Below are 27,708 nucleotides of genomic sequence, written 5' to 3'. Positions count from 1 at the left end.
TCCTGAAAAGTTTCTTTTTCGTTAGTTATTAGAGTTTAAAAAACGGGGTTTTACTTCCGGGTTTCCTTTGATTCACAGCTGCCGTGGAGTGAAACTTCAAAGGACACACAGCGACTTGTGACATTACGCTGTAGGGCGGAGCTTATTACAGTGGCTTTACAGGCTCTGGCTGCACAATGGCGGCGCCCAGGAGGGGGATTTTTTGGCTTCAGAACCGTACAACCGGAAGAGGCGGAGCAACGCTGTCCATTTTTATTTACAGTCTATGGTTGCAATGCAGCCTATACAGTTGATGTTAACATAAAGTCCTACCTTTAACAAGCCCAGATTGCCAATCATGGTTTAGGATTTCGGGGTGGCCAGTTAGATTTCAGGGTGTGCATGGCCACCCCTCGCAGACCCCTGGATCCGCCCTTGCAAATAGCACCTTCCCTGAATATTGTAGTTTTAAGGACACAATTCTACATTGGTGAATGTGGCAAGTTCTATTTAGTTTGTCCTGTTTGCTTATCTGGAACAAGCTGCTTCATATTAGAGTTTTTATTTTTGTATTATATAACACAAATCTTATCATAATGCTATAGGACATATTTCAATATCAACTATGGCAGGTGGAAAGGAACAGAACATGACAACACAGGGGGCGGAAAAAGAATAAAAGAATCAATCAAATGCTGCTGAAGAAAACCTTAACAACAACACATAAAAGACAAAAATCAAACAAAGTGAAGTGAAATATATTTGAATCATTTATCTTTCACAAGAGGTCAAGGAAAAGGCTTTTTGTTGTTATATATTTCTTTCTAACACACTCATGCAACGTCAAGGCATAACAAGTAATATATAAATGTGAGCTCGTGTTTCCCAAGTGGATCCAGAGTGCTTGTGTGTTTTGAGTGCCATGGGCTTGTCTCTCTCTGGCTTGCTCAGTCACCCAATCATTCCCACAGCGGGTGATATTAAAAAGAAAAATTACACATCTAACCCCTTTTAGTGAAAGTTTAATCAACCAAAAGATAATTGTTATTTAATTGTTTTGCTATAATGAATTAACTGGTTCAGGATGGGAGTACAAGGACTGTTGATTGAAGATGGCTAATTTCATGAAGTAATTATATTTTTACACTTGTAGAAAACAAAGGAACATTCCCTATGAACAAAATCACCCTCGTAATGCCTGTTGATTATTCTATCAAGGCATTGCTCTTGTAAACTCATATTTACTTGCATACTGTACAGCCCACTACATGGCAAAGATGAGGAGAATCTTGAGTTGTCTTCTGAGTATGTTTTATGCTTCTCGTTACTTCATGCCGGACACAGAAGTCATGCACCCCAGCTGAAATCAGTTGACAGGAGGCTGATTGAACCATTGTTTCCACTCACTCACAAACCAATCAAAGCACATTCTCACAACAAGGTGTTCCATTTAAACATGTCTTCCCGCTCGTTGATCCTTGCTAAACCAATACTGCTCACACTCTGCTACTGCTGTTGGCATAGCTTTGCCTCCACCACCCTAGCCTCCTCCTTTCTATTCTAAAAGTCTTGTATTTTCCCTCGAGGTAGAGTTTGCAATGGAATCCCTGGAAAGCCAAACCATGCTGCTTGCCTAGCCTCTAACACCAAGCATAACTGTCATTGCCATTTGGCGTTAAGTGGTAAAATATTTGAGGAGAGTGTTCCAGACTGTATTATGAACAAGGGTGGTTCACCTAGATTTGAGTCCTCAGGGTTTGCATGGTTTGCTTTTGTGTAAGTGTATCATGCAGTCTGTATATCCCTATGGTATGATCTGAATCTTGAAATGCTACCGCTATGCCTATGCCTTGGTCCTTACTCATTCTCACATCGCCTTGGCCTTGGTCTTAACCTAGTTTACCCATGCCTGTCTGATCCTTACCAATGCTATGGCCTCAGTCTCAATATTTTTGACCTTGCTTGGCCATGGACCTGACTTGGTTACCCCATGCTTGGGTCTTGGTCTTATTTCTCAGCTTGAAGTTGACTCATTCTGGCCCTACCTCGGCTTTGGTCTCACTCAATTCCTGCAATAGGTTGGCCTTGGTTTTGACAAACTTTATCCCTGCCTTGGCATTGACATTGACTTGTTTTTGTGACATTTTAGGCCAAGTCCGCGCCCTTCACCCTGCATCTTACCCTAATCTTGACCTGGTTTCCTCCTATCTTGGGCATCGGATAGATACATTTCCACATTAGTCTTGACTCTGTCTCTTGCCTTTCCTAAGCCTTGGTCTTGGCTTTTTCTTCCCTTTTTCTTTCTTGACTTCTTTTCGCCTTTTCTTGACCTATTGACTCAACCTCACCTTGCGTAGGCCTCAGTCTACTCACTTTTCGTCTTAATCCTTTCAAAGCTTCCCATGTCTCAGTCTTAGTCTTGATATGTCATGCCCTTCCTCAGCCTCAATCTTGACTTACTCTTATTATACCTTGACCTTGGTCTCAATGACTTTTCACCTTGCATTGACCTTGGTCTTTACTTAGTCTATCTAGCCTTAGTGTGGCCTGGTCATAAAATGACAGCAACAGACACAGAACACATTTTATGTGGGTCTTTAATCTGAGACTTATAGAAAACATAAGAACAGCATTAATCCTATATGATAAGAACTATAGAAAGTCCCAGTTTTAACAATATTTAATGGCTATCTCACTTCTGATCCAGGAGAATGTTTCAAACCATGCACTCCAGGTAACTAAACCTACATTTGTAAATTGCTAGTTTGACAAATGTCTGAACACTAAAGACAACAGTAGTGGCTTTCCACTCTTGTGTGTTCTCTGTACACATACAGACACACACCTGGAGCTCAACTCAGCTATCTCCCCTGCTGCACTGATATTCAGGCTTTCCCTCAGCATGGCAGAAATCACACACTCAGCACATTCTCTCAATCCTTTTTGTATTACATTAACGTTTACAGGTATATTTCCGTTTTTATGGAGAAAGAAAGACACCTTCGCGGTCTAACATTTCGTGGTCTTTTTGTTTACTTTTGCTCCCCTGAGGCTACAGTCTCGTGAGATCTCATGCTCTTGCTGGTCTAGCCCTGTGCCGCTTTTAAAGGGACAGCATTACCACAGTACTGTGGAACAGCAGTCATACTAATTATGGCTATAGGTTAACATATCAGGCTATCAAAACACCACGTAACAGTCTTTAGTTCACCTGGCTACATTAGCTTACCTAGTCTTGGTTCAGTCTTGCCTTGTCTCTACCTTGTGCTTGACCCCCCTTCACCTATCCTCAAATTTGGTCTTGTCTTGCCTCCTCCTTGTTCTCATCCTGGTTTTTCCTTACCTCTCCCTTGTTCTTGACTCATTTCTCCTGGGCCATAGCCTCTCTGGACTTTCTGGAGTGTTGCTAAAGTTAGCAGAGCTAGCACCCCCAGTCTCTGGTCTTCCTTGCAGATTAACGTTCAAATGCCTGTGATTACGCCTTGGACCAGTTGGTGGTATTCCTGTTTCTCCAGACACAGCCTAAATACAACTTTATCTCCATTTTCTAGATCAAAATACTGCAAAACCACGCAAGACTGCAATATGCTATCCGTCATGTGTGCTTGTTTGAATAGTAGAGAAGCCATTGACCAGCTACAGCTCTGACTGGTGGCTGGTTATAATGCTACAGCCTCTACACATCTACACAACATATGACCAGTTCTTTGGGCAAGTAATAAAAATATTAATTATTAATTTAACCAGCTAGTGATTATGGTGACATCTAGCTAGGGTGAAAAATAACCCTTGTTCATTGTTTTTAGAACTGTATTTCCTCCGGTTATGCAGCTGTATTTATGTCATATATCTTCCGTTAGCTGCCTCAGCTGAACCTGCTTTATTCATGCTTTCAAATAAAGTGACTACTGTTTTCGGTCATTTTCCACTGTGCCCTTTGTGGCAGGAAGGTTTGTCCTTGATGTTAACTCTCCCTGTTGAGATAAACCCAAGTCGAATTCAAGCAGCTCGCATAGGTCATGATGGATGGGGCTTTCTCTGTGGTGGCAGCAGGTCACACGGTCCAATATCCCACATCCTTCATACGCCTGTGTGTGTAATAACAGACATCAGTGTAATTCTTTTCCTGTTTAACCCCACCCTACCTTCCTGTTTTCTCTGCCCTCCTGTATCTGTTGTTATCACCTCTTCACCTGCTCCCCTGTAGGAAAAAAGTAAGAATTTGTGTATATATCACTACAGAAGGGAAGTGTAGCCCTGCAGTCAACGTGGATTGGTGGCAAGGTCAGAGATTTCTGGGTTTTCTGGGTTTCAGGGTTTAGCCGATTAGAGCGGTTTGTGTTGTGGCTCTGCGATGATGAGAATAGAAGTCATGTTTGTAAATGTGAACTGGTTCTCAAACATTTTTACCTGGTAAGATAAAGGTCTATTAAAAAAAAGAAGAGAGGACTATACGTTTGTTTTTTAGTATAAAAGGAGCATTAAAGAAGACTTTGGAAGACATTTTTAAACCTTTATTGCAAGGAAGTAAAGTGTATGAACTGATGTTTAATTTCACACAAATATAAAAATTGGCAGAAGCTTTACATTTTGACATTTATTTATGTAGCAAATACATGTGTTTGTGTATGTCTGTGTGTTCTTGGGGTTCTCTGATCTTAATCAACTTTGGGTTTATAAGACACCGCAATAGACCTTAAAACAGAGTAAATATTGGATGTCCTTTTGTCAGGAGCCTGAATATTCTGAATATTTCATTAGGTAACTGCTAGCAAACACATTGTCTTCATCAACTTTATAAAGCAGAAAGATGTCAAATTTGGGTTTACTTATCGTTCCACTGCCCCTATAAATTCAAACAACTGTTGATGCTCCTTCAAATGAACCCCTAAATTATTTAAGGTATCTGGAAAAAGACTTTTTTAAACATCCATCAAAGCAAACAAACATGTTTCTGATTCCACTTTGATCTCAGTGATCAAAGTAAAGAGGACACAGAGTCAACTTTATTATCAATAATGTTATTTACAAATGAATCTGTTCATGCGATAATGATAATATCATGTTACAGCACTTCTGCAATAATCGATATATTGCAAGACAGTCATAAAACAGTATACCAATGTATTCTTATTCTTTATTCAGAGCCCCATTAGCTGCCACTAACGCAGCAGCTACTCTTCCTGGGGTCCACATACAACAAACATAACATAAAAAATATACATAAAATACAAAACTAAAATCTGATTATCAAAAGAAAGAAAATGCTCCTGAGAAGTCAAAGTTTAACAACAAGTACAGGAAAAATTCACAGGAGATAGTCCACACTAATCTGAGGCCCAGTACTGTGGTGGTTTCTTTCATAGAATAGACAATGCCCTGGGAGGACTCAGTGTAAGAGGCGTATGAAAGGAAAAATTTAGATTTGCAGAGTTAGCATCAGAAGCTGTACAACAAGGATGAAAGGTTAAGGGTCCGTCCGGTTCGTCTGGTTGGGATGTAGAGGGGTTTGTAGCGCAATCAACTAGGGCTGGGCGATATGGCCCATACAGATTTTGACTTATGTCGCCCAGCCCTAGTTGATATCAAGATACTCAATATATCTTGATATTTCGAAATATCCTCTGAATCACAGTATACATGTTGAATTAACCTTTTGATGCATAAAATGACACCAATATGAAGATTCAAGTTGACCCTTTAATTAATTGGATGATTTTTTTGTAGTTGCCTGCAAAAAGATGAAATCACAGTCAAGGTGAACTGTGCAGTCTTCTTATTTTCACCCCAGCAGCTGCACTCATACGCTTTTAACAGACACGCTTTTGTCAGTGCATTAGAGCAGAGTGTATACAAGAAAAAAGAAAAATGGGACAAATACAGATAATGTGAGTATTTATTCAGTGAGGAAGGATAGGTAAGACAGCATTCTTTTTTTTTTGAAGGTAATTGAGGAGGTAAGAGAAAAAGAAGACATAAGTAAGAGATGTACTCAACGAGTTCTCATAGTATTTTTTTGTAGTGGAAGGTGACAGATATTACTTTCATTTGCAGATTTTCTGTTCATACTGTCTCTACTATAGCAGTTACACCCTGATGTAATACATGATCACTGCCTCCTCTTATCAGAGTCTATTAAAGAAGTGCAGTTATGAGACATGACGTGGAACCGACTCAAGTCTGTTGTTCAGGCATTTTAGTTCAAAGATAAACTAGAACTCTAACACAAGGAACACCAGGCTTTATTTTATCACCTTGCCCTGCTATACTGCTTGTGCAGTGAGTGAGTGTGAGTGTGTGTGTGTGTGTGTGTGTGTGTGTGTGTGTGTGTGTGTGTGTGTGTGTGTGTGTGTGTGTGTGTGTGTGTGCTCTCACATTTCTCGCTTGGTGGGGCCATACCACCGGTAGCCCACCAACGGTATGAGGCCATGAATCCTTGTGGGGCCAAAATGCTGGACCCCAAACCGTTTATTGATTTAAAGTAGCTTAGGAGCCTTCCCTGATACTCCTCATGCTTTTTTTTTACTTGGCCCACAAGGTGACAAAAAGTGGAAATGTGGGTGTGAAGTGTGTGTGCTTTCTGAACCCCTAGAGGATTGTTCATGCCACTGCAGCCTGACACACACTTCCTGAAGTGTGTGTCATATTAGCCAATGAGACGCCTTTAACATCAAGCGTCATAGTCTCGCGGGATTTTACAGGATTTTGATTGTGAGCTGAAGCACTTGTCATAACAACACAGAGCGATGCGCTGTACTGACTGAAGAACTTTGCACATAAGGTAAGTTTATTTTGAGTTTCCTTTTTTTAAAATTCATTTTTTGTAGACTGTGTAGAGTTTTGTGCAACTACAAGAAACGATTCTCCTTAAAAATATATAAAAAATACCATTCTATATAGATTGCTAATTTTAGCTGCTAAAATTAGCAGCTAGATCACTGAATGCTAATTGCTAGCTACAGGTTACTAATTTTTATTTTATTTTACATAAACTTCATTAATATTTTAAAATGTATTACATAAGAAGATAGATAGATAGATAACAGAAGAATATGGGAGTACTGATAGCATTGTTCCCTGAAATACAACTATGTCAGACTGTTTGCTTGCTTCTGTTAGCTAAAGCTAGTTAGCTGCTAACCAATAGCTTTGGAGACTGTCTGTGCTTTCACTTGCATACAGCCTGCCATTTTAATTTATGACAATGCAGTGAACCCTACATTGAAATTTGGTCATAATTCAATATAAATGGTGTTTTGATTTAATTAGGGTATATATATATGGTCCAGTTGGTACATGGATTAAAACATGAATGATAGTTGGATGGATATTGTCACCTGAAATACAACTATGTCAGACTGTTTGCTTGCGTCTGTTAGCTGAAGCTAGTTAGCTGCTAACCAATAGCTTTTGAGACTGTGCTTTCACTTGCATACAGCCTGCCATTTTAATTTATGACAATGCAGTGAACCCTACATTGAAATTTGATCATAATTTAATATAAATGGTGTTTTGATGTAATTAGGGTATATATATGTTCCAGTTGGTACATGGATTACAACATGAATGATAGTTGGATGGATATTGTCACCTTAGGCATAAATTACATTGTCATCATTTCATATTGAACTCCTCGATGGGATACATTTAGTTATTTTGAGAGCTATTACATTTAAAAACATATAAATAAGATGGACCTACTTTCTGTGTTTCACTTCTCTACATGCTCAGGGCATGTGGATGCTCTGAGCATGTAGAGAAGTGATGTGGATGCTCTGAGCGGGCCCCGTGTGTCATGCGCGCAGCCGAGCACATGGCTAATTAAGCCCGTGAATATTCATGAGATACCCGAGGGGAAGACGGTGGAATAGTCGATCGTGATACCTAAAGTGCGGAGTTTCAACGTGGTGTCTAACGTTAAAAGACGTCAGGTGAGCTATTAGATAAATGTGTTGTTGCCGTTTTCTGAGGGGATACTAGCGTCGTACTTTACTATGAAAGTGTTGATTTATGGTAGAAACTGTTGTGCTAAGCTACGAGCTAACGTACAGGTGATTTACAACTAAGTGCTGATAGTGTTCAACGCAGGCTTGTATTTTGCAACTGAATGCGTTTGAAGGGGCCATCCGACCACACGTAACGTAATGTTTGAGTGGTACAAAGGTTCACATATTGCCAGACAAAGCATTGTAACACAAACTCTGTGCTTAGGTATATGCTAAATGCTCCACGGCAGGCTCGGGCCTAGTCAGGTAAACAACCTGTGGTCCGAGCCACCCTTTAAAGTGTAACACGAGTTATGAAATAATCAACCAATGTAATTATTCAGGGGTGATGATCTATGTGGAGGAGTCACAGTAGTTGAAGCATGTATCCAAAATAGCGATACTCCTACCACATGTTATGTTCTCATAATTGAGAAAATAAATAAATAAAATACGGTGCGAAGCTACTCTGATAACTTTGCAACGAATATCACAAACCTTCGAACATAAATATGTCTCATTGAAATCACTAAGTTAGTTAATGACCATCTGTTTTCTCATATAGCACAGCTGTGTAATGATATAAAAATATTTTCACAGAGCCATGATGTCCAAAAGGAAGTCCAGGATAAAGCCTGTCGAAGATGCAATGTCGTACATTCTGTCTTCCAGAGACAAGCCATGGTTTGCAGAAAGATTTATCAACAATATCAAAGGTATGACCTCAAGCCCTTTTGGTAGCTGCAAATTACAGCAGTGCATTTCTAAATACTATTCATTAACACACACATTTAGAATGAAGAAATATTTAAGCTACTTGTCAGAAGATATCTTACAGAAAAAAACTGTCTTCAATCTGCTGTTTTGTTAAAATCCAATGCATTCGGGTATAGGCATGTCTAAATAAGCTTGACTTCCATCAGAGAAGTTTCAAGTACACACTGGTGAAATCAAATATAGCCGGTTTGAGTTATTAATTTTATTTCTGCTGTATTTATAGTGTCCAGCACATTCAAATACCATTAAGGTAGGTGCTAGACCAATAGAAGACAGTAATGAAAATGTAAAAAGGACTGAACACTGCAACTGTCAGGCATATTCAGAGGTTACATTTTAAGTTAATGCGCAGAATTAGTTAAGCAAACAGAGAGCCTAAATACAGACTCGTGGGTCACGTGGTTAACACATGATGGTCCCTGTTAAACAGAAAATCCACATATATAAAAAAAGTCATGCTACATACAAAACATTTTTAGAAAGACGCATATGATACACAACTGTACAGAGAAGAGCCTCACAGAACAAAAGTACATCATTAGACCAGTGACCATCATGCATTCAATTTGGCTAATAACTAGATAAAGTCATCTCTTTATTTAAGATGGTATGTTTCCAGAGCATTTAGGAAACGAAATACAGCTCACAGATCTTCCCAAAGGAGGGGGACGACATATTAATCTGGGGTCAGCTCAAGGGAGCTACAGAGTACAGACTTTTTTTCATGCTGTATGGGAAAGGTTAAGGCAACTTGGTATGTCTTTCACTGAAGTTTATTTAATTCTGTGTCCTTGTAGGAAGAGGAGTGTTTGCTACCGAACCAATTGAGCAAGGCTCTTTTGTGTTGGAGTACAGGGGTGAATTCATATCAGTGGAAGAATGCCGATCAAGGCACTACTCAGAGACACAGAGTACATTCCTGTATGAATTTTATTGGCAGAAACGCCAGTGGTGGTAAGTATATGAGATGTATTTTTAGTAGCAATTAGGGTTTTCTTGTTTAGACCTGAAACATATTTAAATATGTATAAATTAACGAGTAAAATGTTAGACTTAATGTGCTTTAAATCATAAGTGGCTCTTCAAATAAAACTGTTAAGATACACTTTATAAAAGTTGATATTTGAGTAGCACTTAGTTTGATGTATTGTTTTTGTTTATCTTTTAGTATTGATGCATCCAAAGAAGATGGGTCCCTTGGAAGATTAGTGAATGACAACCACACATCTCCAAACTGCATCATGAAAAAAGTTATAGTAAACAACAAGCCACATTTGTGTCTGTTTGCTGTGAAGAACATAGAAATAGGAAGTGAACTTGATTACAACTATGGTGATTCAAAATGGCCATGGCGTAACAAGGTGAGCTTGTTAGATCATGCATTGGTCACACTATATGATTTTTAAAGATGTTAAGTTTACTTCACACAACTTAGGTCTTGTAATTGAGAATCTTTGAGTCATAGTAAGACCAGTGTCCAAAGTGTATTTTTCTAAGAAGAAATAGTGACATGGGAAGTTCCTGAAACTGGTTAATGGCTGTATTTGAAGACCAGTAGTTCTTGTAATACATTTGTGGGCTGTCTACATTGAACATATCAGGTATACAGACCATTCCTAAAGCAACTGCTGCATCGTGCTTCATTATAATTAATGAAACTGTATACACAAGGCTGAAACCAGCGCTTAAAAAGTGGTGTGTTGGTGCTAAAGAGATCTGCGTTACAAACATAAAAATAGTCAAGTCTTCTATTTCCATTTTTACATGAGATTTTACATAGAGATGGATCATAAAGTCATGTCTCTTTTATATTATAGATTAAAAAGTAGTGACATGCTGTTTCAAAGACAGTTTTATGTGAGCAAACTTTTGTGACCTATAAATATGTCCAGACTCATGATTCCTGTCAGAGCTCACTGTCATCTTGTTCTATATCTAAACACCAGGTGACATACAAGCAGGCTCCTGCAGCAGAAGAAGAAGAAGAGATGGCTGTGCTTCCTGTTAATCTATCTTCCCGTGATGATGATGATGATGATGATGCTAGCCCAAAGGTAATGGAAAGAATGAATGTGTTTGAGTTCAGTACAGGGTACACTATTAACTTGACAGACTAGTTTCTATTTGAATGCCATTTGGTCACACACACGTTTCAGTTCATGTCCTCATGGGGCCCTGTATGTTACTCTTCATGCAAAGGATTTTTCCAACTTTTCTCTTCCACACACACACACAAGTTTCAGTTCATGTCCTCATGGGGTCCTCCGTATGAACTGCTTTTTTAGTGATTGTGAACCTACAGGAAAACACTTCTCACCATCAAAACTTAAGTATTTACACTACAAATAATGCACTTTCTGAGCTGCTGCATACTGAAGAAAATATTTTGAAGTGAGATCCCATTTTGGGCCTCTTTTGTGATGTCATGATAGGGAGACCTCTAAGAATAACCTTCATGGGGCCCTCACATCTTGTTCTATATCTAAACACCAGGTGACATACAAGCAGGCTCCTGCAGCAGCAGAAGAAGAGATGGCTGTGCTTCCTGTTAATCTATCTTCCCACGATGATGATGATGATGCTAGCCCAAAGGTAATGGAAAGAATGAATGTGTTTGAGTTCTGTACAGGGTACACTATTAACTTGACAGACTAGTTTCTATTTGACTGCCATTTGGTCACACACATGTTTCAGTTCATGTCCTCATGGGGCCCTGTATGTTACTCTTCATGCAAAGGATTTTTCCAACTTTTCTCTTCCACACACACACACAAGTTTCAGTCCATGTCCTCATGGGGCCCTCCGTATGAACTGCTTTTTTAGTGATTGTGAACCTACAGGAAAACACTTCTCACCATCAAAACTTAAGTATTTACACTACAAATAATGCACTTTCTGAGCTGCTGCATACTGAAGAAAATATTTTGAAGTGAGATCCCATTTTAGGCCTCTTTTGTGATGTCATGATAGGGAGACCTCTAAGAATGACCCTCATGGGGCCCTCACATCTTGTTCTATATCTAAACACCAGGTGACATACAAGCAGGCTCCTGCAGCAGCAGAAGAAGAGATGGCTGTGCTTCCTGTTAATCTATCCTCCCGTGGTGATGATGATGATGCTAGCCCAAAGGTAATGGAAAGAATGAATGTGTTTGAGTTCAGTACAGGGTACACTATTAACTTGACCGACTAGTTTCTATTTGACTGCCATTTGGTCACACACACACACAAGTTTCAGTTCATGTCCTCATGGGGCCCTCCGTATGAACTGCTTTTTTAGTGATTGTGAACCTACAGGAAAACACTTCTCACCATCAAAACTTAAGTATTTACACTACAAATAATGCACTTTCTGAGCTGCTGCATACTGAAGAAAATATTTTGAAGTGAGATCCCATTTTGGGCCTCTTTTGTGATGTCATGATAGGGAGACCTCTAAGAATGACCCTCATGGGGCCCTCACATCTTGTTCTATATCTAAACACCAGGTGACATACAAGCAGGCTCCTGCAGCAGCAGAAGAAGAGATGGCTGTGCTTCCTGTTAATCTATCCTCCCGTGGTGATGATGATGATGCTAGCCCAAAGGTAATGGAAAGAATGAATGTGTTTGAGTTCAGTACAGGGTACACTATTAACTTGACCGACTAGTTTCTATTTGACTGCCATTTGGTCACACACACACACAAGTTTCAGTTCATGTCCTCATGGGGCCCTCCGTATGAACTGCTTTTTTAGTGATTGTGAACCTACAGGAAAACACTTCTCACCATCAAAACTTAAGTATTTACACTACAAATAATGCACTTTCTGAGCTGCTGCATACTGAAGAAAATGTATTGAAGTGAGATCCCATTTTAGGCCTCTTTTGTGATGTCATGATAGGGAGACCTCTAAGAATGACCCTCATGGGGCCCATTATGTGGATCTCTCTTTCTGTAATTATTTCTCAATGGGTGACACCTCTCACTATTAAAGTTACCATAATTATTCCCTGTTCTTATTTTACACTTTCTAAACTGCTGCATGATGAAGAAAACTTTTTGGAATAAGAACTGTGCAGCCTCTTTTCTGATGTTGTGAGAGTTTATGAGACTCCTAGAAAAATAATTCTGCTTGGCTAAAAGTTTTATGCTTATTAGAAAAATCTCATCACATACGCAAAACTTTCTAACTCTTGAATATTTTTACGTCCAGGAATATATCTTTTAGCTTTTTGTCGATACTGAGGGACTGTTGTACTAAAGGATTGGGCAACTTTTGCACTTTTTGAAAAAACAGGCTTTTTCATAATTACCTGTGCCTCATTACAAATAACAGCTAAATCACAAACACTGGTGCTAACAGCCCAGCACAGTTGGAGTGAAATATGTATAGTCTGCTTGTGGTAACTGCACCGCAGTGTTTATAAGAGATGTTATGCTCAACCCACCTGATTATTTTGTCTTTTATGATGTTTAGGAATTTACTGTCGGAGGATCATCCCTGGTGGATTATTCCGACAGTGATGAAACCAATGAGAATTGTTTAAATGACCAGCCATTGGGTCCACACTGTGATGAAGTTGTTCCAAAGTTGAGAAGGACAAAAAGCATTCTGGTATGCCCTTGACACTTAAAATACCAATAATTTATTGATCAGTCATTTACCCTTTTAATCTTTTCCCTGTAATTGATTTTGATAAATGCAAACAAAAATGTATAACCGCACCATAATATCACTCTGCAGATGAAAACAGTTCCAGATTTTTCTGATGATCTCTACGATTCAAGTGATGACGGTACAGAGGGCCCTTCAACTCAGTCCAAGTCTGAGATGGCTTCATAAAGGGTGAGTGGAGGCTGTTGCTGTCCTGAAAGACTCTTTGTTATTGCTCTGTATTATCACTTATAGGTTAAAACCTTCCAAACTGAATACCTCTTTTACTAACTACACTGTCAGACATACATATAATTGGTCAGATAGTCATAATTGCACGTCTGTTGCTCTAGTTGGTGAGCTTGGTGTTGTTTTTTTGTAGGTGCTGCCCTTTTAGTCGTAAATATTCATTCCATTCATATTTTCTCAAACATTTCAGTACATTTCTGCAAACAGTGTGCCTTTTTAATTCTTACCTCCACATTTGACAACATATTGGGATAAATTTACTAAATTTTTCTGACATAACTAGAGTATTTCCTTCTAACATTTAGGTTTGTATTACTAAACAAAAAGAGATAACCTTCACCCAACACAACTCTCATTTGTAGATGGAGACATTACAAGATTTTTGTCAACCTCTTAGTGATTCAAATGAGGGACCATTCCGATGTGCAATCAGACATTGAAGTTGTTCCAAAGCTGAGAAGGACAAAAAGCATTCAGGTATGGCTCTGACACTTTAACTGCCAATAACTAGGACATGGGGGCCTAGTGGGTGTTGGGTATGTGTTTTCTTCTGCAATTTATGAGGTATTCCTGTAAGTCTCTTGTGGATGCTGCTGAGAAGCTCCTGTCCCTGTCTGATGATCTTGTTACTTGTCCTCACAATCTTGTTCAAGGGGTTCAGTTCAGCACTTATTGAACCAAACCACACTGGGTTGTTAAAGGGTTGATAAAGGTTCCACAAAGCATCCATAGAAAGTTCAGAATACTTTTGGCTGGCCAAGAAACTCTAGAATAACAGTTTACTGCTGCTCTTCAGAATAAGCTTGTCGTTGATGGGGTTGCCAAGATATCTACACCCTTAAACATGCTTAGTTTTACTGCCCTTTACCTCCATTGTCAGTTATAGTCGAGCTCCGAACAGGCATCTGCTTATATTGTCAGGAACAGGGGCTTTATTCACATGTATTCTCTTGAGCACTCCCTCAATATCCCTTGGGTGAAAACTCTACATATATCAGTGTAAGCAGGCACGTTGTACACAAGGTTGGTACTCAGTTCCTCCCACTCCAGTTTGAAGCTGTGCATAGTTTGGACTTCAGTGTTTGGAAGGCCAGCAAATGTCTTAACACCTTTCCAGAGATCCCTGGTTTTGGCCTCTCGGAAAACCTTTGTCTGATAATTCCTGTACTATTTCATTATTTAGCCTGCCTTGAATAAGTTCAGCCTCAGTCCTGTTGCCTGAAGCAAAAGCTGATTTCTTTTTTGTGTCTTTCAAATTGTTAGTGGTCCTGGATTCTCATCATTATCACTTTTAATACAATAACTATGTGTTCACAAAGATAATATAATTTGTGAGAACATCAATAGCTTCTGCCATACTTGTCTGGGAGATGAGCATTTCCCAGTCAGTGCACTCATTGTCTTGCAAGGTCTCAGTGGCCTCCTCATTGCACGGTTGCTTTTTAAAAATGGCCTCTCTTTGTACACAGTTGCTAGCATTACAGAGGCACAGGAGTCAGAAGATGAGGACAGTATGATGTCACTGCCAGCCAGCACCTCTGCAGCGTCTGCCCAAAACCAGAGAAGTTCTGCAAAAACTAGAGGTGAGCTGAGAAGAATAAGGCAGGTTAATGGACGAATTCTGTCCATTTATCTGTAATAGACACAGTCACCATGTAATAATTATATAATTGTATAAAATCTTTACTGTCACTACAATTTCATAGTTGTCACAATGACAAAACAAGGTATGCAAAGACCAAAATGCAGCCAGCTTACTGAGAGCTACTTTATATTCATATTTTAGTCAATAGCTGTCTTGTTTATTTGTTTAAACTATTTTCTGTTATCAGAAGCCAGGATGGCAGAAGCCCAGGAATCAGAAGATGAGGCAAGCACCGCATCACTGCAAAAAAGCATCCCTACAGCGTCTGCCCAAAACCATAGGAGGAAGTTTGCAAAAAAGAGAAGTAAGTTAAGAAGAACAAGGCAGGTTATTTGACTGTGTGACATTTAATATGCAACTTTAAGGCCTAGTGTGTAGTAAGCTAGATAGATGGAGAACACAGAAAAAAAAAAAACTTCTAGCAGACCAAGTTAGCCTGTAACTATCTGTTGCAATCAGAGGTGCAGGAACTAAATCCACTAAATTTAATTCTCAACAAAATTTGTTCTTGTTTTTTCATAACTCTGACTTGTTTCCTTTATGAAATGGTTGGTCATACTTTTCTTTTCACTGCAAAAGTCATTAAATTCATCAAAATAGTGAATGAACAGATATGCAATCCCACAAACTGTGGGTTGCTAAGTCAAAGGAATAGACACATTTAAGTTTCATGTAGTTGTGGATTGTGAATGTGTATTGTGATTTATAGACAAGCTTGAAGCTCTGGTATCTGCATCATGGTATCACATAGGCTACATGGATTTCTATTACATGATAAAGTTTTAAGGCTGTGAAAACCACAGGTGAGGGAGGGAGATAGCCCTAAATATGCATGTATTTAAAGCTAGGAGAACTGTGGTGAGTTGTGGGATTAAACAGATTTGTTAATTATCTGTAAAATCCTCCATGTTGAAAAGCTTCAACATTTTGTTCCCAAGTTTTTTAACTGATATTAAGATATCTTTGAATCAAGGAAAAAATACAAGCTCACTAAATGGCTGAAATAAGTTCACCAAAACAATTGAAAAGTGAGATTTGAACCAAGAAAGACTTGGGTCGCCATCTTGGACATGCCTAGTGTAATAAAATGTGGTCAGACATGTTAAACCTATTGGATTTACAGTTATCTTTACCTTATGCAGTAGAAAGAATAGCTTCACTTTCAGAAAATATAGAAAGTAAATTCACCTGATGACTGCCATTGATATACAGTATAAGCTCTACACGCTTTGGGGAAACACTCTCCTTTGAGTCCCTGTTAGTATTCAGCAGTCTCATCTTTGTTGTGCTTTAAGTAACTAGACCACAATGTCTATGAGTCGAATTAAAAAGCCAATTACAGCAGTTTAAAACCAGAAATCCCTCAGCTGAATTCTAACTTGGAGCCATAGATCTGGAAACATGTTTATAATTACTTTAACTTGGACTACATCATTTTATCAGTTTATTTTCTCTTAATACTTGACACAGCATAGCTTACTTAAACTACTCAGTTTACTTGCCTCACCTGCGCTGAATTCTGTAATGCATGTGTGGGGGACCAGGGTAAGGCTGTCTGGGTAAGTCACAAAAGTCGTGGGTTATGTTTTGCGTGTGGCAGTGGAAACACTGCACACCCAGTAGGTAGGACAGTGACATGGGATTAACTTGATTCCTTTTAAGATGTTTTGTCTATTTGGTGAATTATTTCATGGATGAATTCAGTGACTAAAAGGGAAATGAAGGACATCATTTTAATAAAGGGGACATGTCAGAAGTTCTGAACACAGGTAGGAGTACAACAAAAACTGAAGCCTTTTTGATTTTTTTTTTCTGCATGTGGATGAACAACACTTTGCATTTGTGAACATTCATTAGCACATAGTAGGGTCTACAGCCAGAAGCTCAGCATGAAGAGTATAGACCACCTCCTTCACAGGGTCATCATTGGTATGGCACTACTGTCAGCCTGGGAACTAAAATGACTGGATAATATTTTAAATCTGGGGTTGACTAAACCATGGATAAGCTAACTTAAAAGAACTCCATCACCTTGGGTTTATTAGGTTTTAGTTCTGTGACAGCTAGGGGGTTGTGTGTAAAAGAGCTATAAGGCACCCATTTAGTTAATGGTTGGTAAAACTATGTATATTTTTCTGACTGTGGGAGAGTCCTGTATGGTCTCTCAACCAAGTCAGTACTTCATTGGATGACCAATGGAATCAATCTGATATTGTTTCAGTTCTAGTTATGATTTAAAATTCTCAAAACTCTGTAACTTGTCCTTTTTATGCCCATTTAGGTAAACAAACTGCTGTTAAAAGAAACTGGACACCAGAAGAATGTGCTGCAGTACGACGACATTTAAAGAAATTCATTGTGATGGCGCAAGTCCCAGGGAAGGAGGACTGTCAGCGCTGCATCACTGCAGAACCTCAAGCTCTGAAGAGCCGAGACTGGAGGGCAGTGAAATACTTTATTAAAAATCGAATATCTTCTCTGCGAAGAAAAATAGAGTGAAAGTGTTTCACTGAACAGGGTAAAAGATAGGCTAGTAGGAGGAAGTTCTATAATATTTGACATAGCCCTACTGGAAGCAAAACAAAGCTCAACAATGTTTTTATATTCTCTGAAGTCTCACACATATAAAATAGATTCTTGCATTATAACATAAACTGAGCTCAGGTGCACCAATGTCCCACTCAGTCTGGCTGTATTTATTCCTGAAATGATTTAGGGAATGTGTTACAGTAGTCATAAATTTAACCACTTTATGTTAAAATATGTTTATATCATAATCTACTTCATATAGCTGAGACTGAAGAGGATCTGAAAACATGTTTGTGCTCTGTTTTACCTCCAGTAAGGACGTCTCAAATACTAAAGCACGTCAAAGTCTCCAATGTTATCATGTTTTTGTTATTATGTTGTGTTTTTATCAACACAAGGAGCTGTTTTCCTGTTACCAAAGCTCATTGTAATACTCAGCACTTGATTTGCAGCATTAACAGTTTTCTGCATACATGTTATCAGTTATTACATTATGAGAAAATTATAACAAACTAAGCATGCAGCAATTCTTTTTGTACTTTTTTCTCAAAATAACAAAACTCTGGCTTACTTTATATTATAACTTTTTAATAATGTAGCTTATTTCATCAGGCACATTACGCTGTTGTAATGTAATGTGTTTATTGTTTTGTAGTATGTTCAGATTATAACAATGAGCTTTTATTACACTAAAGTAATTACTTTATGTGTAGTTAATTACATTTTTTAAGTTAAATACACTATGTGTAGTTGTTGTTTTAGCCATTGCCTCCAGTCATCATAAGTTGGTTTAGACAGAGCTGTTTTTGTTGTTGACTTTACTCAGACCTTAGACAATATTTGCATTTTAAATGTTAATAATACAAACTGACAGTCACTCTGTCTTTATCCACAAACAACACATGCTCACTGAAGACAAAATGTGTTGCAGAGTTCATTTTAGGGAATGTTTTCTGTAAAAAAAATGACCGATGGTAGTTCCAGAATGAAAAATGTTAACCTTAAATAAGATAAAGGGGTTCGTTTGTCAAGAAAAGTCACCATACTTTAGAGAGTTTTCAGCGAGTGATTGTTTTTTAATCATCACATCACTGCTGTGTCTACCTAATGTGAGGAGAGGAGATGCAGGATGTAAATCTGAATGTAAACCTCTGATGCAGCCCTTTGTTAATAAAAAAAAAACTAAAGAAACAACTGATATCTCCATTTAGTTAATGGTCCCTGCTAAGATATAAAGGCTAGAAATATTTGTGTGTGTGTGGAAGTGGATCCCACAAGTGACGAATGCTAGAAACGGGGTCCCATAAGTAGCCAAAAAACTAGCACAGAGAAAAAAGTTTAGAATTTGGATTAACTGAAGTCACTGAAAATTTTGTTAATTTTTTTTAAGCTTGCCTGATTTTTTACAGCAGTCTGGGACCACTGGAAAGGGTGGGTCCCACAATTGGGTAAAAAACGTGGGGCCCCGCAAAGTGGCAAATACGAGTATGTGTGTGTGTGTGTGTGTGTGTGTGTTTTAGAGAGGAAGAGAAAGAACAGCTGTCATCATGTTTGCAAAAAAGTTTATCATCATTAAATGTTTTTTGTACATCTAATGGAGGTGTATGGAGCTCCATGTTCCTTGATTTGAAGCAGGAAAGTGAGATCCAATCACGAGTCATCACTGGAAACTCATATTGATGCGCGGTAAGAACAGTTTCTCTGAGCGCTCGTAGGTACAGACTGTATGTCTCCAGCCTGGAGGCTCCAGGCTGGAGACATACCCATCTCCGTAAGCTTGCGCCGGCTCAACTCTCTCCTCTCCCTCTGTGTCCCCCCTTCCTCCTCATGCATACAAAAATATGTATGTGTGCAGGAGAGTTTTCTGGATGGGTAGGAGAGTGTTCTGTCTGCAGTGAGAGGGGCATTAGGGAAGAGGGCGAAGCGAAACTCCATGGACAATTACATATAGACGCCTTATCCCTTTAACATTACAGTACTCCATGATGGCCATGCAGTAATTTGTACATCTCACATGAAACAAGCCGTGATATATTGACTGTATTTCATATATTGCACACCTTTACAATGAACTATCAAATTACTGAGACAACTGGGAGTGTGTGGACTGTCAGTCATCGGATAATGATGAGGAGAAATAAAGTCAGTTGGGAGACAAAACAAAAGTAGGAAAAACAGTTTATCTTCTTTTCTACCCTCTTTCCTCAAATCCCTCATTAGAGTGGGGAAGTAGGAGGAGGTAGATGCGTAAACCATACCACTTTTTTCTAATATCTTCCTTCAGACTCTTCCCTTCACTGTGTTTTGGGTTGTGGGGGGCATTAGGGGGCATGTGTTAGGGTAGGTAGTATTTGTGTTGTTACTGCCTGCTTGCATGAACGGAACCTGAGTCCATTGAACTTGGCAATGCTGTATGGGTTGTGTTGTACTGTACAGAGGCTCTGCTTGTAGATATGGTGGGCGGTTGGAGGTGGCACTAATGAAGGTAACTGCCTACTTGATAACCCCAGCGATGTACTGGCTCTCACTGCCCATCTGTCCATCACAATCACACAATTTTTCCAAATCACACAGCACTTAATAAGACACGATCAGAATATATTGTTTTTGTTTGTTACTTTCATTTACAGCCTTTTTTTTCAGTGCACTTGAATCAGTCACAAACACTCGCTCATTGCCTCTTTGTTGGAATGATTGTTTAAGTGCCTTGCAAAGTGGGCTGACATTCTCGTAACTCTGCACTTGTATCTGCAATGGGATTATCCAACACTTATCGTAGCAGCATACCATTAGAGCCACTGAGATTCAAGGCAGATTATGTAAACATCATGCAAATAGATCTGCTGTTAACCTGCAGTGTCACACTGCATTGTACATCTGTCAGAAAAAGCAATCAGGAATCGACTGCTTAGCACAAATTCAGGAGATTTATACAAATGTATTTTAGTTAATCCGTTAAAGGCGTGACAAGATCATGTATTGTTTAGCAAATGGCAACTGCTTTAACCTCCCAGGTACAAACTATTCACCTGAAGGTATGATTAACACTTGTATTGTGTTTGTCAATTTGAGAGATTAATGACCAATCATTGGAGCTTTTTCAAATCAATTTCACCTTATTAAAGCAACTGTATCTTTGTCCACATGTCCTTTGTGAGGACTGAACTGCCGTTCTTCACTCAGCACAAAGTGTTTGAAAAGCAACCCATGAATTGGTAGAATCCCCGTTGACTTGAAGCAATAAATCCATCATTTTGTTTGTCAGCTTCAAATCAATTGCACCAGATGGACACCAGAGGGGTTCCACTATTTACAAAGTGTAATGGCATTCTTGTTGAGGAGTAATGAACTCAAGTTGGTGCAAAGTGAACTAAAACTTTGAGGTTTTGCCCTTCACATTCGTCTTTCTGAGTCTCGTACTGCAGCAAGTTTCAGTCAGAATCAAGGCTTGAAGGTGTCATTCAGAGGTCAAGTGAACTTTTGTTATTTGATTCTAAAAACTGGAAGCTGTCACATCTGTTGTCTTTTAAAAAATCTATAGGAGATGCTCAGTGTCCATGCCAGTTTCATTGTGATATTCTTATTTATCATGTTTCATAAGGCTCAAAAAATATCTTAAAAAGTCGTGCAAACTGCTCCTCAGCTTTTTGCTTAAACATCCATCAACATCAGTGGCAAGATAGCCACCAGTGACCTTCTGTCTGCAATAACAGAGCATGCTGTGCTGCTTCCCCCACCATTTTATATAATGTCAGTTGACATCACCCAGATGGTTCTGTTTTTTTTTTTCTTTTAGACCAAATAGTCGCAAATTTGTAGTTTTTCCAGCGTCGTAACAGTCTGGCCTTTAGAGAAAAAATATTGGATAAAGAGCTGAAAAGCCAAACAGAATCTGCCAATCAATCCACTGCTGTTACTCACAGTTGAAATCCCTAATTTGGCTTGATTATTGCATACTTCAAGTAGGATTCCCACTGCAAGGAAATGTTCTAATGCACTTGATCAGTGAAGCATGCCTGTGCGATTGTTTAAGTGTACACTGGAACACTGTTAAAGCGAACAACTGTGGCTAGCGTAATTTCAGGAACCCACCAAGCAAATTAAAACATATTCACAGAACACAAAGTCCACTGATGTTAAAATAGACTGCCTAAAAGAGTACATGGTTTTAACTACATGGAAGTACATGGGCTGCAGAAAGCAGTGTGAATTTGGTTTGATTGTCCAACTCCTCTCGCTGACATACACTGAGTGAGAAAACTATTACAGAGTTCAAACACACAACAAGCGAGTCAGAGCACCACCAGTTTTTAAGGAGGTTGTTTGTTGCAGTTATTTCTCATTCGGCAAATACAATTTAAGTGCACAGAACTCAACGAAAATACAAGCCCAAGTGACATGTTAAGATTGTTTGCTCACAACAAGGTCAAAAAGAAACAGCAGAGGGGATTGTGCAACAAGTATCTTGTCCATCTCTTGAATCAATACTCTTAGGCTATTTATGACAACGTGATGCTGAAGTTTTTATAATACAAGACCTTGTTTGAGAGTTCTGTTTTCTATTCCTGAGATCATATTGAGACATACTTGAGAGATTCTGTAAGTCAGTTTTAAGCTCAGACTCTGGGACTGGGCCTTCATAAAAAGACACATTTTAGACCTTGCACTCGTCTTGTTTTTCTCTTCACTGAGAGTGAAGTTAAAGAAATATTTAAGAACAGGGCTCACTGTGAGACTGAACCATGGTTATTTCTCATGGAGGGGGGCATTGAGGTTGTGTCAGTGTGTGATTTTGTGTGTATTGATTGATGACTAAGGTGTCAGGTAACTGATCATTTACAGGTTTTCTGAGTATTTTCAGGTTCTCTCATACAGGTGATCAATCTTAAAGAAACCATTGAAGATGACAAATTACAGTGTAAGCTCTCAACACCTGTAGGCAGGAACAGCTCTGGTCCTGTGTGATTAAAAATGAGTTTTGTCCTTTGTCTGCTCTTGTGGTAACAATCTGTAATGTTTTTGATCGCAGCTGTAACAAGGTTTGACTCGGTTTGACTCTGCTGCTTTCAATTTGGTCTCGCTTAAACTGAAATCCTTCAGCCAGATTGATTGCTTTGATGTCATCGCTCCTGCTGGATGCAGCATGTCCAATCCAATTCTGTTTTATTAGATGCCCATCACAGATCCATCAGGAGCACACTGTTCCACGTGTTGTGAGAGCAAAACAAGCAGGAGATCGGGGAGGATAAAACACACGAGTGCATAAACGCCCTCAGAATTGATTTTTCCACTCACTTAAGTTTCAGTTTTAAACTGTGGCAGATGGAAAAAAGCTAAGTAATGAATGCCTGTAGAAGACCGTTTACTGCAGAAATAGCCCTCCTGCTCTGCTTCATGCCTTGCTGCATCGTTTAACTACTCTTCAAGGCTTTTCCTGAACACTTCATTATTTCCTTAATTTACTGTACAGCGGCATGTTTATTTCTGTTTATCAATGTGTTCATTTGAAAAGGTTAACAGCTGTAGTCCAGCAACCACATTCAACACATTTGCTTATCTGGGAGACAAACATCTTGACAACCTGCACTGCTCTGCATTATTCATACACAAATATTTATGTTTGTGACTCTCATTGACTCCTTAATTACTCGATTATTGGAGTAAGATGTCTTGACATTTCTTACTGTAGCTTCGTACTGCTGCAGGGTACGTAGGAAAATTAATATATCTGTTTATTCAAAATGCACAGGATAAGCAGAATGCATAAAAACACCAGGGAATGCTATATATTTTATAAAACTAAAGTCCTGGTGTTATGAGTGGCCTGGCCTTGTACAAGTTGAAAGGCATGTAACATTATAAATATTTGAAATAGATGACAAATTGTAAACAGTTGTGTAAATCTGTGAGGCGTCCTTTACGGTACGCTCAGAGTCCATGTCAGTGCCATCTATCAGTAGTTTTATATGATCTTTTTTAAAACTGCTACATCTGAGCAATATTAACGAAACCTATCAAATAAATACACAATTTATGGTGGAGGTGCACCAATTGGGCTAATTCAGCCTATTTGGCCGTAACCCTTGACCGTCTGGTCCTCTCAAATATAGTTGACACTGTGCCAATATCAGATTAACACACATTACCTGCAGATTTAATGCCATGCCCACAGTGTTGCAAACACTAACACAACAGCTACACACACAGAAGCTAACGAGCCAGCAGTGAGGGCGTGAGGTGTCGATCATTAGAGGTAAAAAGGCCCTCACTTACAGGAGGATAAACAAACACTGTATCCTGGCACGATAATTTTGTCTTGTCATTAATAAAGCTGTTGAAGCTCTCTGAGCCTGCGGAGGACTCGTTCATATGAGACAGCTATCACTCTGCAGGAGTACAGTACGTTAAATAAACAGGGATACTTAAATGATAAAACCTCAGCGTGTGAGTATGAGATCAAAGTTCTGATGTACCGTGAGATGCATCACCTTTCAGGAAATATTACAGGCTTGGGTACATTTATTATGAACATATAAAACAAGATAAAAACCTTTAGCACTTGCAAATACTGCTCTCTGAAGCAATGATGGAGAGAGAGGCAGACGGGTAGGACACTGCAAGCAACAGTCTAATGAAATCCTCACCTGTTGTAGTTATTTGTTGTGTAAATAATTCCCTCAGCAGTCCAGGAGATGAGCGTTGCTGCTGAAGAGAGTGAAGAAGTGAACTTCTCTGTTTCTCTCTTTCATCTCGTTCTCTCATGATTTACATTAAACAACTAAAGGATAAAGAGAATAGTGGCAGTTTAGATATTTGTACAATGTTAATTTAATGCAGAAACCACTTTTAGTTTTAAATATATAATTTAATTCAGTTTTTGGTTTTATTTTACATACATAAAGACACTTCCCCAACAGATTACTGCCTTTAAAATATATATGAGGAAACAGGAAATAAAGGGTTTGAAAATCAAAATTTTCTGGGGTGAAATGTTTTATTTTGAACATTAATTTGAATATCAGTCAATGAAATTTTACAAGGAATGGTTGACTATGCTGTCAGTTATGGTTACTTAGAAAAAAAATCAGCAGGCCAGATCTCGGAAAAATCCGACAACCGTTTCGGCCAAAGTATTTACAATCGGTGCATCTCTAATTCATATTATTAATATTCTTACAGATAGTTAAGAGGGTAGGAAGATTGGTAGGAAGCTTATCTATTGAACCTGCTCCCAGCTTCAGCTATTTGCTCCAGTCTTCCCTGTTTCAGGCAAAAATGTCCCCCAAGAATAACTTTGAGGGGTGCAGGTGGCCTAGCAGCGTCCCATATACAGAGGCTACAGTCCTCTTCACAGGGGTCGCCGGTTCGATTCCCGGCTGGTCGACCATCTCCTGCATGTCTCCCGCTCTCCACTCCCCACATTTCCTGTCTCTCTTCAGCTGTCCTATCAAATAAAGGCAAAAAGGCCAAAAATATGACTTAAAAAAAAAAAAAAGGAATAACTGAAATAAATTAGTCAAAAGAACCTTTGATGTATTATCATCAAATTACTTAAAAGCTGAGAATATTTCACAAAATTGAATAGAACAATGGGCTGCAGAATAGTCAAGTTAAATAATGTTTTATTATGTAAAGGCATGGCACCATTTAACTTCTCCTCTTTTTTGATAAGAATAGAAACTACTTTGTAAGTTATTTTAATAGCATTTCTTTGATGTGCTTTGAAATTAAGTCTTGTAAAAAAAAAAAACTCATTAATCTGTTCTATTATTATTTTCCCATCTCTGCTCATTATTTTTGTCATCTAGCTCAATGCTTTTCAGCAGCACTATCATTAGTTTTAGTAGAAATAGTAGTAGTAGTGGTAGTCAGGTATTCATAGCAGTAACATCCTACATTGAAAATAAAGTGGCTGTGGGTTGGAGTGGACATATTAGCTCAGTCAAAAAGTCAAAAAGCTTCCAGATTTGGAAGTTTGATGTAATCACATTAGCCAGTATCGGTGTTAGACATCTACCAGGAATGTGCATGTATTTGATTTGATGCAACTTCTTGTTGGATGTTGTTGCATCTAGAATAATTCCTCCTTTATCTTAAGGTGGCTTTGTTCCAATAAGTACAGAGGGGTTCTTTATTCATGGAGGGCTAAAATGGTTTGACTGAAACGTCTAAAAAAAGAAAAGAAAGTATATTTAGCCCTAAGGCACAGTGCAAAGGTTCAGCACATTTTTTTAGTGTGAGGGGGATTAAATCAGATCACCAGCAATTATCTGGACACAAGTTAAGGAGAGATGATAATTAAAGTGCTTTTATAGAGCCATAAAAAAAGACAGTCTGGACTGTGTTGGACACTTTTTGATTACAAAGTGCATTTGAATTTATAATGGGAGGAAATATTTTGTGGCAGCAATGTGCACAAAGAGACGGCTCTGTAATAAAAGAGAGGTCAACCTTCATTTTTTTCTTACATCAAAGCAGTCATTAATAACTATTCATCATTCCAGCAATCTTCCATAAACACGACACCCTGTTGTAAACTAACTCACTGCAAGGAGCAAAGTTTTGAATACCCCACTGTTGTAACAGTGTTTGACTCATCATATTTGGCATGAAGTGTCAAACATTATTACAACAAAGGAGTCACAAACTCAGCGAGGATAATGTCATCTCTCATCAGCTGACAGGCAGCGAGCGGAGCAAACTGTGAAATCATTTGTCTGATTGTCTGGCAGCCGAGAAGACTCCGCAACAATAACAACACGCCCTGTGGTCAGATCTCCATTGCTTGTTAATAATCATATTCCTTCTGCCTTCTGTGTTCACATCAGTCTGTCGACTTTCTGAGTTTTTAAATTGTGTAAAAAGATTTTTAGGCTGGGAAAGAAAAATGGGTCTAAGATTGAGTTTGGTTTGAAGAAAAGAAGCAGGAATGTAATTTTTATTCTTGCAAACAACATAATGACCCTAAGATCCACAATAATTGGACATTTTATCATCAGTTACTGTATATCAACTTTCTATTCTCTAACAACACAAAGGGTTCACAATCCCAACAAAGGAAGATTTATCAGTGACCATTCTAAGATTTTTTCATGTATTATTTTTAAATTCTGTTTTTACTGTGAGCCCTTTATTTCATAGTGAAGTATGTCAGAGCCGTAATGGTTGCTAGCTAGCTTGCTATTAAGTGGGCTTTAACCAAAAAAAAAAGTATCCTAAACTCAAATCTCAGTGGACATTCCTGCATTTCCAAAAAAAAAGATACAATAATTTAAACAGAGTTACACACAAGCTGATCTTACTAGTACAACTCTTGATAGCATTTTTTGTCCCAGCTATCTTGCTAATACATTGGAAATTGGTTCAGTAGATGTGAGTTTTATGCTAACTTTTTTTTAAACTGTCAATTGAGTGTCCACACAAATGGACCCATTACCTCTCTTAATGGTGAGACGCACTCATTGATTTTGCGGCGGTATAACCACTGTTCATTTGTATGTTTTCCTTTACCATACTATTGTCCCTGCTGACTTTTTTCTACAGTCTAGTCGAAGTTTGTAGGTATAGGGGAACGAAAAAACTGATAGAAAACTTTTCTAGATTACCATATTGCAAGCTTATCCTAATTTGCAGACACAATCAAATGAATGCAAAAGTGAAAAGATGGCTTTGTTAAGAATTTGTTTGACTGCGTTTGTTATTAATTGCAGCCTGCACCAATTATGCACATCTCTACTTTAAAGAAATTGAAAAAGGAGAGAAAAAGTAATTTTCAAAGAGGATTTGAGCAACATCACGTCCTCCCCGTTGCTCATATTTGCTCAGGCAGAGCAGAAGGCTGGGTGTGTGATAATCCCTCAGCTCCTCAGTTTGTGGGTAGTAAGCAGGAGGTAAGTCTGGCGATTAT

At 38.6% G+C, this 27,708-nt stretch overlaps 1 protein-coding gene across 6 annotated transcripts; it reads left to right on the top strand.

Moving 5' to 3' along the window:
• Positions 1 to 6,360: 6,360 nt before the first annotated feature.
• Positions 6,361 to 18,995, top strand: LOC117820273 (histone-lysine N-methyltransferase, H3 lysine-36 specific-like). Of its 6 annotated transcripts, none has more exons than XM_034694007.1 (14): positions 6,361 to 6,760; positions 8,565 to 8,680; positions 9,539 to 9,695; positions 9,910 to 10,102; positions 10,688 to 10,795; positions 11,235 to 11,333; positions 11,773 to 11,871; positions 12,230 to 12,328; positions 13,202 to 13,339; positions 13,469 to 13,570; positions 13,990 to 14,104; positions 15,097 to 15,210; positions 15,460 to 15,576; positions 17,554 to 18,995. In XM_034694007.1, exons 2-10 carry the CDS (start codon positions 8,569 to 8,571, stop codon positions 13,565 to 13,567), a joined length of 1,104 nt encoding a protein of 367 aa, XP_034549898.1. In that variant the 5' UTR covers positions 6,361 to 6,760; positions 8,565 to 8,568; the 3' UTR covers positions 13,568 to 13,570; positions 13,990 to 14,104; positions 15,097 to 15,210; positions 15,460 to 15,576; positions 17,554 to 18,995. The 6 variants fall into 6 exon arrangements, with proteins under 6 accessions (XP_034549898.1, XP_034549891.1, XP_034549920.1 ...); XM_034694000.1 differs by lacking the exon at positions 6,361 to 6,760 and adding an exon at positions 7,623 to 7,910; XM_034694029.1 differs by lacking the exons at positions 6,361 to 6,760; positions 10,688 to 10,795 and adding an exon at positions 7,623 to 7,910.
• The last annotated feature ends 8,713 nt before the right edge of the window (positions 18,996 to 27,708 follow it).

This window comes from Notolabrus celidotus, chromosome 1 (genome assembly GCF_009762535.1).
Source record: "Notolabrus celidotus isolate fNotCel1 chromosome 1, fNotCel1.pri, whole genome shotgun sequence".
NCBI classification, from domain to species: Eukaryota; Metazoa; Chordata; class Actinopteri; order Labriformes; family Labridae; genus Notolabrus; species Notolabrus celidotus.
The sequence above is the reverse complement of the archived record's forward strand: the minus strand, read 5'-3'. Positions and strand labels throughout refer to the sequence as shown.

Excerpts from the sequence above, each read along its gene's own strand:
- LOC117820273 (XM_034694007.1), top strand. The coding sequence starts at position 8,569 with ATGATGTCCAAAAGGAAGTCCAGGATAAAGCCTGTCGAAGATGCAATG. Across the intron at positions 10,103-10,687 it reads AATGGCCATGGCGTAACAAG|GTGACATACAAGCAGGCTCC; the intron begins GTGAGCTTGTTA and ends TCTAAACACCAG. Across the intron at positions 12,329-13,201 it reads ATGATGATGCTAGCCCAAAG|GAATTTACTGTCGGAGGATC; the intron begins GTAATGGAAAGA and ends TATGATGTTTAG.